Source organism: Vigna unguiculata, chromosome 1 (assembly GCF_037176805.1).
Source record: "Vigna unguiculata cultivar grain cowpea cultivar isolate G323 ecotype 2 chromosome 1, ASM3717680v1, whole genome shotgun sequence".
Taxonomy (NCBI): Eukaryota; Viridiplantae; Streptophyta; class Magnoliopsida; order Fabales; family Fabaceae; genus Vigna; species Vigna unguiculata.
The window spans coordinates 10,950,342-10,962,952 of record NC_140792.1 but is presented as its reverse complement, the minus strand read 5'-3'; the positions used below and the strand labels follow the sequence as shown (position 1 = coordinate 10,962,952).

Sequence of the window (12,611 nt, the reverse complement as noted above, 5' to 3'; positions counted from 1 at the left end):
TTGAAGTGAAATTTTTTTATAATTGCTAGTAAATTCGTGGCTAATATGTCACAATTTTGTTCTTGCAAATCTGTACTAATTTGTCGCAATCTTGTTCTCACAAATTCGTAGCTAATATGTCGCAATTTTGTTCTCGCAAATTGATAGCTAATCTGTCGCAATATTGTTCTAACTAATCCGTAGCTAATTTGTCGCAATTATGTTCTCGCTAATTCGTAGCTAATCTTTTGCACTTCTTTCTGACTAATACCTAGCTAATTTTTCGCAATTCTTTTCACGCAAATTCGTACCGGCAACACTCGCCAATCTGAGCCACAACTCAAGGATTGCTCATGTCAATCCAACATTCCAAGCCTCAATTCAAGGGATGTCATTCCGAGCCACAACTCAAGGAATGCCGCATGTTTACCCAATATCATGAGCCACAACTCAAGGGATACCATTCTGAGTCGCAACTAAAGAAATGTTATAGCAAAGTTCATCCTTAAGGTTTCACCCAAAGCCTCGTAGACCACACACATCCAAATCACTAAGCAATTACTTGACCATCGACCCATGATATATGACGTTTCCATGAACCTACTCATTTGTGGTCCTGTCTCTACGAACCTCCTCGCTCGTAGTCTAACTCTACAGACCTTCCCGCCTGTAATCCAACACACATGATCCAACAACTACGAACCTCCTCGCTCGCAGCAACCCTAAAGTGTGAGCACGAAACATACGAACCTCCCCGCTTGTATCCTCACACGAGAGCCTCATAATATGAACCTCCCTACTCACATTATCACGTGTTCACCACTAGCCATGAACCCATCCCCTCATAACACAAACAAGCATCTCTTTGTCCAAGCCCAACATCACAAACACGCAAAACGCAATCCAAAAGACCACACTTCCCTTTGCGCTATCGCTTGGTGCGGCCTAAGCACCACCAGGCAAAATCACAACGTAGACCGCCTGGCAGAGAGACCACCCAACGCCAGATAAAAATAAAGCCATTGTCTGACAGTAGTTGCTTGGCAGAACTACCCTTGCCGCCAGGCACTGTGTGATCCTAGTGGCCTCTGTTTGGCCACTATTGCCTAGCAACTCGCCCTACGTCACCAGGCACCATACTAGTAGTGTTAAGGCTACAGGTTTTTGGCACTTTGGACAGGTTCTCAATGAACTCAAAAATCCACAAGCAATCCAAAACATCAACCACACTTATCCAGTCATATTAGCATGATTGAATCACAAATCAACCCATTCATATACCCAATGGGTTCACAGTTGAGATCATATCAATACTCAAGTATTAATAGAATTCACCACATATCACATGCACCAATCCCTATATATTCATATATATACTCCACCATTTAAATCCATGCTAGCATTCAATTTTAACTTATGAAAACGCATGCTGAAATCAAATATAAAGCAACAACCCTCTAACAACTTAAGTACATGATTCTATGCACCAATGCAAATATAAAGCAACAACCCTCTAACAACTTAAGTACAATTTAAATTTATATTGATACAGATGCATTCACCAATAAACCAATTCTCAACAAATGACTAACCCAAAGGAACATTCAAATTCATAAAGACTTACAACATAACCCAGTCATGCTTCCAACTCATGCCACATAGTACCTACTCGAAATTATGAAGTGATTATTCATATATTTTAAAGACTTCGAAGCCAACAATCATGAGTAACATATATGTCTACCTACTGACCATCAAATCAAATCTCCAACGTTCAAAGTGAAGAACAACATGTTATGGACCACCTGTCAAAATTTCACTTAATGCGAACGATTAACGAACCGGAAAATGCAGTTTTACAAAAATTGCACACACAAAAAAAATGGTGTCGCCTAGTGCCCAAAAATTAGGAACATGTCGCCTGGCAGTAGAAAGCCAACGTCCGACGATACCTGCTCCACGAAAATACAAAAAATAGCATTTTTCGTGGACGGAACACTACACAGTAAAGAGCTGCTACCAAGCGGTTCTTAACATAAACCCATAAATTGGGTTGCTTTAACATGAGTCGCCTGGCGGCAGTTCATGCGCCGCCAGGCGGTGCATACAATTATTGAAAAATTCCATATTGTTCTACACTTGCGTAAACCCTAAAATCCTAAATAAACAATTCCAACATGCATTTTGACATAATTTTTTATTTTCCAACATCGTAGAAAGTCCATGCTTATTTAATTTAGAATTATTTACATGAAACATATTATAATCATAAGCAAAGATCATATTTACTCATCCCCAAACCCCACAAGAACACTAATCCCATAATTATCGTCAAATCATACAACTCAGACCTGTAACACACATACAAATACATAATTTTTATTTAGAGACTCCATCCCTATATCATCATCATCACATAAATACAAGAAATCAGAAAACTTGGCAAGCCAGGCGGTTCATAGAGGAAACCTAGAAACTAGGTTCTGCAACATGTGTCGCCTAGCGGGTCTTCAACGCCGCCAAGCAGTTTTTGGAAAATTTCAGAAACATGAACAAATTATTATATTTTGGAAGAACTCAAGGTTCACATGCATTCCATTCAGTCAAGAAACAATACAAATAAAATAAACACGTAGTACAACTCCCCTAACTTGGATTCCTTGCATAAGTCTTGGAATTTCTCAAGTCTTTGTGCACCACAAAAATTCCAGCCCCTGTCTTCTTTCTAAGCTTGCTTCCAATTCTTGTTATCCCCTCTAATTAGTCCAAAGTACACTCTCCTTACAACACTCACTCTTGGCACTCTCCAAGCCCTCTCTTTCCTACTCAATTTGTCAGCTAGAGTTTATGGCTTTTCACATTCATGCCAAAAAGAATTTTGGGAAAAAAAAGAAAGCTTAGATTGCGACTACCAAGGTTTGAACTTACAACCATTCAAATGTCAGTCAATGCACAACCATTCAACCAATTCATGTTTCAACATAATTCCTATAATTCTAGGATTATATTATAACTCATCATGATCAAGCACTTTATTTTTAAAATAATAATCAACTAAATAGCACACAATTGGCACACACAGAACTCGAACCCAAGTCCTTTCACAATAACTAAGAACTCTCAACCATTTGAGCTAGTACTTTTTCACGTCACAATAATTAATATTTAATGCCATAAAGGCTCTCACTACCCACATTTATTAATTAATTAAATTTCGCAGGTCTTACACTTGTGTCCATAATAGAAAAGGAAACAAAGAAAATGAATGATTCTCTGGAGTGTCTAAACAACTCCAATATTTTCAGTACACACATTCAAAAAGGAAAGTAGATAATCAATCCTACAATGACCAAAGTATATCCATCAATTATATCAAATAATACAAAATAGCATAAAAGTTCCACCAGTATATAATACTTTTAGGACAAAAAAGTATTAGAATGTATCAACAAAAAGTAATGTAACAACACAACTAAAACAGAAACAAAGTTTTGGATTCTTTGAGGCACATCTTCATTCTTGTTTGTTTAAAGCAGCCAATAATTCCCTTTTAAAAGAATGCATTTGATCTTGCATCTATTGTTCCATAATTGCTTGCATTTCTGCTTGTGCCTTCATTTGTGTTTTCATTAATGATTACATATCAGTCTGTGTTTGCAACTGTGTTTTCACTTGTTATTGCAAATTAGATATTTGTGTAGTTAATATAGTGATTTCCTTAGTTGTTGGATTTGGATTTCGGGAAGAGGGTCCCTCTACGGTTGAGGATGAAACATGTTGACCAATGCCAAGATCCAAATTGTGACCAATGCCATAGATTCTACCTTTCTTATTTTTACCACCTATTTTTATCCAAACATTACAATCAACTATAGGATGCTTTGATGTGTCTTAGACATGCTTTTTAGTCATAGTATTCTACATGTTCTTCATCACGAGAGAGAGAGAAACTAAATCAACTTTACTCTTTTTATATTTTGTATATTTTTTATTTCAATTATTTGTATATTTTTTTTAATTATGTTTTGAAAACCAAATTCAATTTAAAAGACTAAATTTAGTTTTCTTACCAACAAAATAAATAAAAATAATTTTAAAACATTTATATAAAAATTAATTTAATTTTATTCATTTTTTAATTAGAAAAGATTAGTGATAAATGGGTGTTCTAGCAAATTTGTAGCTATTTTGCTAGGACTTAGTTCCAAGTTTATTCCCCAACAATTTTCTCGCAAATTAGTGAGAAATTATTAAGAATTATTTCCCTAGCTAATTTCTCTAGCAAAGTAGATAATTTCTTGTAGTGAAACTATGTGGTGATGGTACATAAGTACTTCAATGTAAAGGTTTTTCTAGACAATGATGACTACCATCATCTGACATGGCGGAGGGGCAGATGCTTGTTAAGGAGGTGTATCAGATTTAGAGGAAGAGTCCTTAGTGAAAGGAGATGACAATGTTGATTACATGATGAGAATGAAGGGTTTTACAATCATGTGGCTACACCAATGAAGGATGTCCTTAACCTTGATGGGAACCTTGGACCTCCCCCTTATTACTTTGGGTTTCATAGGTTAGGTTAGGGATAAGGGTGCCCACTTTTCTGACCTCGCCTTGGATAGAAAATGGTATTCGTATGTGGTGGAATGTTTTGAGCTTTTTCAAGTTTTCTTAGTTCATTCAAATTTCAAATGACTTAGGGGTATTGTAACATCCTGGTCAAATATTACTAATTTTAAAATAAAATAACCAAATTAAAAGATCAACGACATTTATTATAACTTCATTTCCCAAAAATGCTGGAAATTTAAAACATTTATTTAATTGTAAAAATAACTCAAATTCATACATTATAAAACTCAAATATACATCCAGGTTTGATAATATAAAGGTTTACAAATTATTCAAAACATAGTAAAAATGGAAAAAAAATTCTCCCAGTCTGGCCCCGCTCTAGCTCTATGCCTCACCAGATCTACCTGCAACATCATCTGTTCACGTGTAACACAATACATGATCATCGCCAAACACAAGAAGATAGGGTGAGCTAACAGTATAAAACATATATATATATATATAATTCAAATATATAAGCACACACACATCAAAGGAACTCTCTGCTTTGATCTCAAGCCACATGGTCACTACCATGTTCTCCATGCTCTACGTCTTTGGGTGAATACCTCAAGAAGCCTTACTGCCACACCTACAAGCCACAACTTGTAGAACACGTGCGAGAACCTGCTACAGACCACACTCTATAACGCCAGGTGGAGTTCCTAGTACGAAACATAGTTCGTAACGTCCCAAGACTACCAAACTCGTTGGCTAGATACCAAGGAGGGCAATCTTCTAGACCATTCGTACGAGCCACAACTCGCACACTCACACCAGAAACACTCACCAATCCGAGCCACAACTCAAGGATTCTTCGTGTTCATCCGCCATCCCGAGCCACAACTCAAGAGATGTCATTCTGAGCCACAACTCAAGGAATGCCATGTGTTTTACCCTATATCCCGAGCCACAACTCAAGGGATAAGTTCTGAGCCACAACTCAAGGAACAAACCAACAAGTTGATCTTTAAGGTATCACCAAAGCCTTGTAGAGCACGCACATAAAAACCAAACAGCCACTATGCCACTTTAATATAGCCTGGCACTGCTCTAAAGCCACTAGGCAAAACGCAATTCCAGACCGCCTGGCGATACATATCCATCGCCAGGCACTAAGTGCCTCTACAGCCATTACTTCTGTAGGTATCACTTGGCGGGACAATCTTCACCGCCAGGCGCCCCTCGTTCCAATACCTCATTGATTTGGCAACTATCGCCTGATGGTTAAACACCACGTCAGGCACTGTATTAGTACTTGCGCAGTATTGGTTTGAGTCTCTTGTAAAACGTTTCCACCCATTGCTCCATTATGGCAATCACATCCTCCAGTCAAAGTTGGTTGATACAACCTTCTCTATGGTCTATACTCTAGAATCCACAACTTTATTGCCTAATGGTGACAATACGCTTATGGTTTTTCCATTAGGAGTTATTCTCACACTTTAACCTATTCCCAAGTGCAATCCAATCATAGGAACACTCTCATCCATTATTAACATGTATTTTAAGCACAATTTCCCTCACATTACCATAATTATAATAAGTTTCCCAGGATGAATTAACTTATTGCACTTCTAGCCTCAACCATTTATACTTCACCCCAAGATACCACCATACATTACCTAAGGTATTCAAACAGAGAATATTCTATATCCCAATGCAACCAAGTTATACATCACAATTGGTATCTCAACCTCCAACACAAAATTTCTCACATCATAATTCCCCATATTCCAATATACTTAACAAATCATAATTTACATATAACTTAGGTGTTTTCAATTCACTCACCCTTGATCTAATGGCCCCATGATTCACCATCCTAAAACAAATAACCACAAAAAACCCCAAACCCTTAATTTCCCACACAGCCACGTAGGTTTCTTATTTTGCGTTGGCGCCTAGCGGCTTAATAAGTACTGTCAGGCGATGCATAGTATTCTGGGAAATTCCCAAAATTTTCAACACCTGAAAAGACCCCAAGAAACCCCAAAATTCATCTCTCTAAATATCCCTACGATCCAACCGTCAATCAAGCTGCCAAAGGAGTCTGATACTAACATTATTATGTAATTACAGTTTCCTTAGGATAATTCCTGCATCCATTAATCCTAAACACAATATTCCAATCTCTTCCAGACTCTAAAAATGTATCATTATCGTTATTTACTCAATTATATTAAACCGCTGCAAAATTCAAATTTAATCTAGTATTCATTCATAGTTAAAGTTACATTTCCCTCTGATTAAAATCACCCAGAATCACAAAAACAACGAAAATTGAGCCACATTGCTCGCGTCACTTAGCGAGTGTTTATTGTCACCAAGCAGATCATATAGAAACCCCAAAAACTGGGTTGTAGAACATGCCTCGCTTGGTGGCCCAGTTCATGCCGCCAAGCGGTTCCTCTTGGGAACCCAGAATTACACAAAAAAGAAGAGTCGCCTGGCGGCTTTAAAAGCAGTTTAATTTGTCTTTACCAAGGTTTAAACACACACTCATGCCAATTTCAAGTCAATGCACAACTAATTCAACTAATGCATGTTTCGTGATAATTCTTATAAATCTAGGATTATATTATCACTCATCATGATCAAACATATTATTAAAATAATAAAAACTTAAAATAACACAATTGGCATACATAGGACTTGAACTAAAGTCTTTTCAACATAACTAAGTACTCTTAACCACTTGAGCTAGCACTTTTTCACGTCATACAAGCCAACATTAATATCCATAAAGACTCCTACTACCTGCATTTATTAATTATTAATTAATTAATTTTCTCAGGTCTTATAGGCATAATGGTAGTTGCAAGGAGCGTAGGAGAGGGGAGAAACAACTGGGGAGGGTGGAGGAGGGAAAGGAACAACTAGGAAGGGTGAGGGAGAGGGGGAAATGGCACATATAGACACATGTGTCAACACATGGCAACGTTGTGTGCCACATAAAAGCTAATTAACATCATTAGATATAAGAACTATTAACATTCATTTAGGACGAAACATGATCAAAGCTTCAGATAGGGATGAATTCCAAAGAAGCATTAGTAAGTTTCACGAACATAATTTCATGGAATCTTGTTATAATGATTCATTATAAACTTATGAAAGAGATAATGTGCAACAACAAAAAAATCTTCCATTTGAATTCAAATAAAGGAATCTCATATTCACTTATGAAACTCAATAAATCATTAAATTCATTGTATGAAAAAAAAATGTCATTAGCATAATCATGCTACTTGTATACCTTTTACAGAATAGGAAGAATCAACATCATTGTTACAAGGATAAGAATATAGGGACTAATATAGTAGAAAAGGTCATTTTAATCGGTAAAATATGTGCATCACCATACAAGACTTGATACTTATTAATATTTTGATACAATTATTGTTTAATTTTATTCTTATTCTAATGATATATATGTGTATGAAAAGTATGACATACTTGATTATAAACATTGATAAGGAATTTTGGAGCTCACAAAAGTCAAATGATTTTGCACATGAAAATGATGAAGAGTAGCATATATTTATAGAAGATGCACAACTCCAAATAAGTTGACATGAAAACAAGGTTCAATTTCCATCTTAAAGAGGATAAAGAACAAAAGAAAACCACAAAGTTGCAAAGACTTCAGTAGTGTATGAGAAATTACGTACCTTAAATTGAGTCTTTTTCAAGTAACCATGTGAGAAACTGGAAAGGATAGAAAGAAATGTATCGCATCATTAGGTTGCTTGATTTTGAGGGAAACCAGAGAAGAGTGTATAGTAACAAAAGCAGGAGAATGAAGATCACACACAAAATGAGAACAGTAGTGGCCAACCAATTGAGATCGCTTATAACAAGGTGGACACCAGCCAAGAATGCAATTGATAAGGTTGCAAGAGTGACTCCTAAAATTGGTCTTGCCACTTTAAGGGCAAAAAGAACCAAAGTTACATCTCCTAATTGAGCCCAAATGAGTATAATAGTGACACTAATGCCGCCATACATGGATATTGTGGTGCATAAAATATATGGTTTAAACCACACGTGATTTAGCATAAGAGCCATGCCTTGTCCTGGAGTAGAACTATTAGTTCCACCAGGCAAAGTAAAACCTCCGGCAAATGCTATTGTAGTTATAAGGGTTGAAACCAACATAAGGGTGTTGATTCTATCTTTATAAAATTCCGCGTCTTTGGATTTTGGTTTGCAAGGAGAAGAAGGGACCTCAATAGAGTGTGATCCTATTTCAGCATTTTGTATACCGGCAGATTTTAGTTGACACCATGTTAGCCGCTGCAAATACAAGTCTATGTTACAAATTCAACAACACGACAATAGAAAAAACATAGGTAATCTAAGTGTCTAAGGGAGTACCGATGATGTTGCATAATTTTCCAAACAATTAGACAATTTATGTGCTTGAAATTTACTATAAATTAAGAAAGAAAGAAAGACCGAGGACTAATGGGAAATAAAACAAATATTCTTCCCTGAACATAATCATCCAAGTTGAATTTTAATCAATGAAAAATCCATTTGAACGTATATTCTCACAGTAATCACTATAAACTAGAAAATCATATTTAAATATTGATTTTTTTGTAAATAGATTACTCTATATATACTTACCTGTGGGAAGGGTGGATAATCTTCTTCTTTAAATTGCTCAAAAGCATCAAGAGCTGTTTGGTTATTGTTGTTAAGACAATGGAGATCCACTCTAGTGTCCCATGTCAAGGCTTGCACAATTTTTGAATGGCAGTGTGAGGCAGCCAAATGCAAAGGAGTGTTTCCATCGCAATCCTTGTCCTTTATCATATCTATAACTCCATCATTTGTATCTTGCAAGACGTACCTTACCACATTAAACTTTCCCATTATAGCTGCAATGTGAACAATATTTCTACCTTTCTTATCAACTATTTCTCTAGGATTTGGACAGTTTTCTAACAATTTCTTTAACACTTCAATATGTCCACATGCAGAAGCCAGATGAAGAGGAAAAAGACCATCGTTGTCTCCAACCATATTGCAGGTCTCACAGTTTTCAAGTAAGTACTTAACACCATGGAGGTAACCTGTAGATGCTGCATAGTGAAGAACATTTCTTCCCCTGTCATCCTTAAAATGAATCCATTCTTTCTTTTTGCTTACTATTTTCTCTAGAATACCTGACATGTTATGAATAACCAATTATGTGCAAAATCTCGTTAAGAAATATTGAATGCTCGAATTTATAATTCAGACAAAAGAAGGAATATTGAAAAGAAGAACGTCTAGTAAATAAATATTGGTGACAAAACAAATTAACTAATTACATTATATCATCCTGAACTCATTCGATCTGATAAAAAGAGAAAAGAAATTTTGAAAAAAAAAAGAGTACATATTTAAAAGGGGAAAAAGCATAACATAGAAAACAATATTTTCTCCCTTTTCTCTTACTATATTTTTTAAAATTCTATAATGAAGGTTTTCTTTATAATAAATAAATTGGTTCATAGCTTTAATTGGTCTATCTTATTATTCTATTGTGGATAAATACAATGGACCAAGACAAGAAATAATTTATAATTACATATAAGTTTTGATATTATATTAAGATAAATGAATATAAAATTTAATTTAATCTTATAAATAATTTAATTTAATTGTATAAAATTAATTTGTAAGATGAAATTTATAATTATTTATATATTATAAATTTATTACAACAAAAGTTACCTGGCTTCTGTTTTAAGATTGCCACGAAGGGTGGTGATAGGATTCCATGATTTTCTACACACGTCGCCATTCTTGCGTTTGCCATGGACAAATCGGCAGTGAGAATTCGTCCTGCGAGGTGTATGTATTAACAAAAGTATTAATCAAAGATGTAGTGTTAACGATTTGGACAATAAAATTTTGATTACTAAAATGTGATAATTTTCTCTTCTAATATGATTTGATAATTTTCTCTTCTAATATAAGATGTATTTTTTAAATAGTTTTAAAATATTAAAAATAAATAAATAAATAATCATTTAAAAGATCTTATCAAAGTTTATAAGAAAAAATTATTAAAATTTAGCAGTTAAAAAATAATTTTCCTACCAATTTCAATGACGATAACGCTGAAGTTCAATAGTCAACAGTGTAAAAGCTTTTACTCCAAGCACCGATTGAAAATCATCTTATCATAACTTTAAATGTAAAATTAAAAAACTTAATATGAATAACATTTTATAATTATGTGACAGTTTGATAATTTTTATTTTTATTTACCAGCTATAATTATTTATTCTAAGATTAAAAAATCAAACAAGAATACCTTTGTACAATTCTCGTAGTCCTAAAATAATGAAATATCAATAACTAATTATAATTTAAGGATGAACAATAAAATCTAAATTATGAAATTCAATCTAAAATTATCCAAAGACGAGTTAGGAAGTTTAAAGGTAAGTAGCAACTCTGTACCTGGATTAGGTATTATTCCGCTCAACACAACATCAATAATGTTCTCATAGCATTTCTCAAATGCCAAGTCCACAACTGATGTCTTTTTATTGTTTCTACTAACAAACAAATTTTCCATAATGAATTTCTTCAACCCCTCTGATAAGTTTAGAATGTCTATTACGTCTTTGTGACCATTCAACAAGGCCTCGTGAAATAAATTATTTCCTTGGTTGTTGGTTTCACTGAGTGCCTCTTTGAGTTGTTCAAATTTTGAATTTCGAGAAACTGCGATCACCAACTTTCGAAGAGCAGAGATGTTGCCAGCTCTTGCAGCAACATGCAGTGGTGTATCACCATTACTATTTTTTGCTCTCAGAAGATGTGGACCAATTTCAACTACCCTTTCCATGCATTCATCATTTCCATAGAGAGCTGCTATATGCAGCACCGTGTTTTCCATAGGAGTCTGTTGCTTTATAGTGTCACTGTCATTGTTTATTTCTCTCTTCCAATCGTACTCAGGGTTTTTCCTTTTTATTTCTTCGTATGTTCTCTTTGGCAACAACCACCACCCATGTGTTTTAGCTTCCTCACTGCGTCGTTCTTCTGAGCTTCGCAATGTGTTTTCTTCAATCACATTCCCTGAAGCTTCTTCTTCTCTCCTGCAGTTATTTTCTACGTCATCATTATTCATACATATGTTCCCTCCACACCTTAGAAACTTCATCATGCTCCTTTTCTTTTAACACTGCTTCCACCTTCTTTTTCTGTCTAAAAGTACCAAACTGCACACACATATAAATCTATCCATTTTAAACAATAATTCAAATAAATAAATCACAACATACACAAAACACAAAAATTCTCAACTTCACCTTCAACTCTTCATATCCCACTATACTAGAAGCTTTCCTCCCTTACAAAGCTCAAAGGTTTTAGATGCAGAGTAACATACACCTACAACTTGTATATGTAGAATCACTTTGGGAGAAGTTGTTAGGAGCCTTCAAAGAGAAAGTAAAGAAGTAAAAGAGAAACGTGGGCATTTCCTCTTACAACACCAACCATCTTTTCTTTTTCTCCACAAGAAAAGAATATATAAAATAAAGTGTCCACCCTGCTGCCCGTACGGCAGATCCTTTTTAAATGAGAGGCTTGAAAGAGGGAATGTATGTAAGAGAGCGTAAAAGATAAGTCACATATCATACTTATTTAAAGATGACACTGGTATTTTTATATTTTCACATCATTTTTCTTTTTACTATTTGAAATTATTTTTCATAATTATGTCCTTTTTCTTTTCTTTTTTTAAATATAGAAGTTAATTTTTATTAAAAGTAATTTATTTTTGTACAAATTGTCAAATAGTGGTTAAATAGTATTAAACAACATTTTTTTTCTTTAAAAATATGAATCATAATTCTCGTAATCTATTACCTTCATGAATAATTGTGATGAATGTCGGATATCACTCTATCTCGAGAATAATGAAAAAAAAATCATAACATTTTATATTTATTATTTATAAATTGAGATAATCCGATTACCTCCTATCAATATATATGTTTTTA

At 34.6% G+C, this 12,611-nt stretch overlaps 1 protein-coding gene across 4 annotated transcripts; it reads right to left on the bottom strand.

Annotated features, from left to right (window-relative positions):
* Positions 1-4,776: 4,776 nt before the first annotated feature.
* LOC114181057 (protein ACCELERATED CELL DEATH 6-like) lies at positions 4,777-12,089 on the bottom strand. Of its 4 annotated transcripts, none has more exons than XM_085670524.1 (6): positions 11,916-12,089; positions 11,059-11,825; positions 10,324-10,434; positions 9,229-9,770; positions 8,268-8,304; positions 4,777-4,970 (listed from the first exon to the last, which is right to left on the bottom strand). In XM_085670524.1, the coding sequence occupies exons 2-5, from the start codon at positions 11,768-11,770 to the stop codon at positions 8,269-8,271; spliced, it is 1,401 nt and encodes a 466-aa protein (XP_085526650.1). In that variant the 5' UTR covers positions 11,771-11,825; positions 11,916-12,089; the 3' UTR covers positions 4,777-4,970; position 8,268. The 4 variants fall into 4 exon arrangements, with proteins under 4 accessions (XP_085526650.1, XP_085526651.1, XP_027923183.1 ...); XM_085670525.1 differs by having other exon boundaries at positions 4,777-4,958; XM_028067382.2 differs by having other exon boundaries at positions 8,268-8,892; positions 11,916-12,086.
* Positions 12,090-12,611: the final 522 nt, after the last annotated feature.

What these genes read in the sequence shown, in the direction of transcription:
- LOC114181057 (XM_028067382.2), bottom strand. Translation starts at nt 11,770, where the DNA reads ATGATGAAGTTTCTAAGGTGTGGAGGGAACATATGTATGAATAATGAT. An exon ending in CGGAATAATACCTAATCCAG is followed by an intron (nt 10,435 to 11,058) that starts GTACAGAGTTGC and finishes TACACCTCGCAG; the next exon opens with GACGAATTCTCACTGCCGAT. An exon ending in ATTATCCACCCTTCCCACAG is followed by an intron (nt 8,893 to 9,228) that starts GTAAGTATATAT and finishes TTGTATTTGCAG; the next exon opens with CGGCTAACATGGTGTCAACT.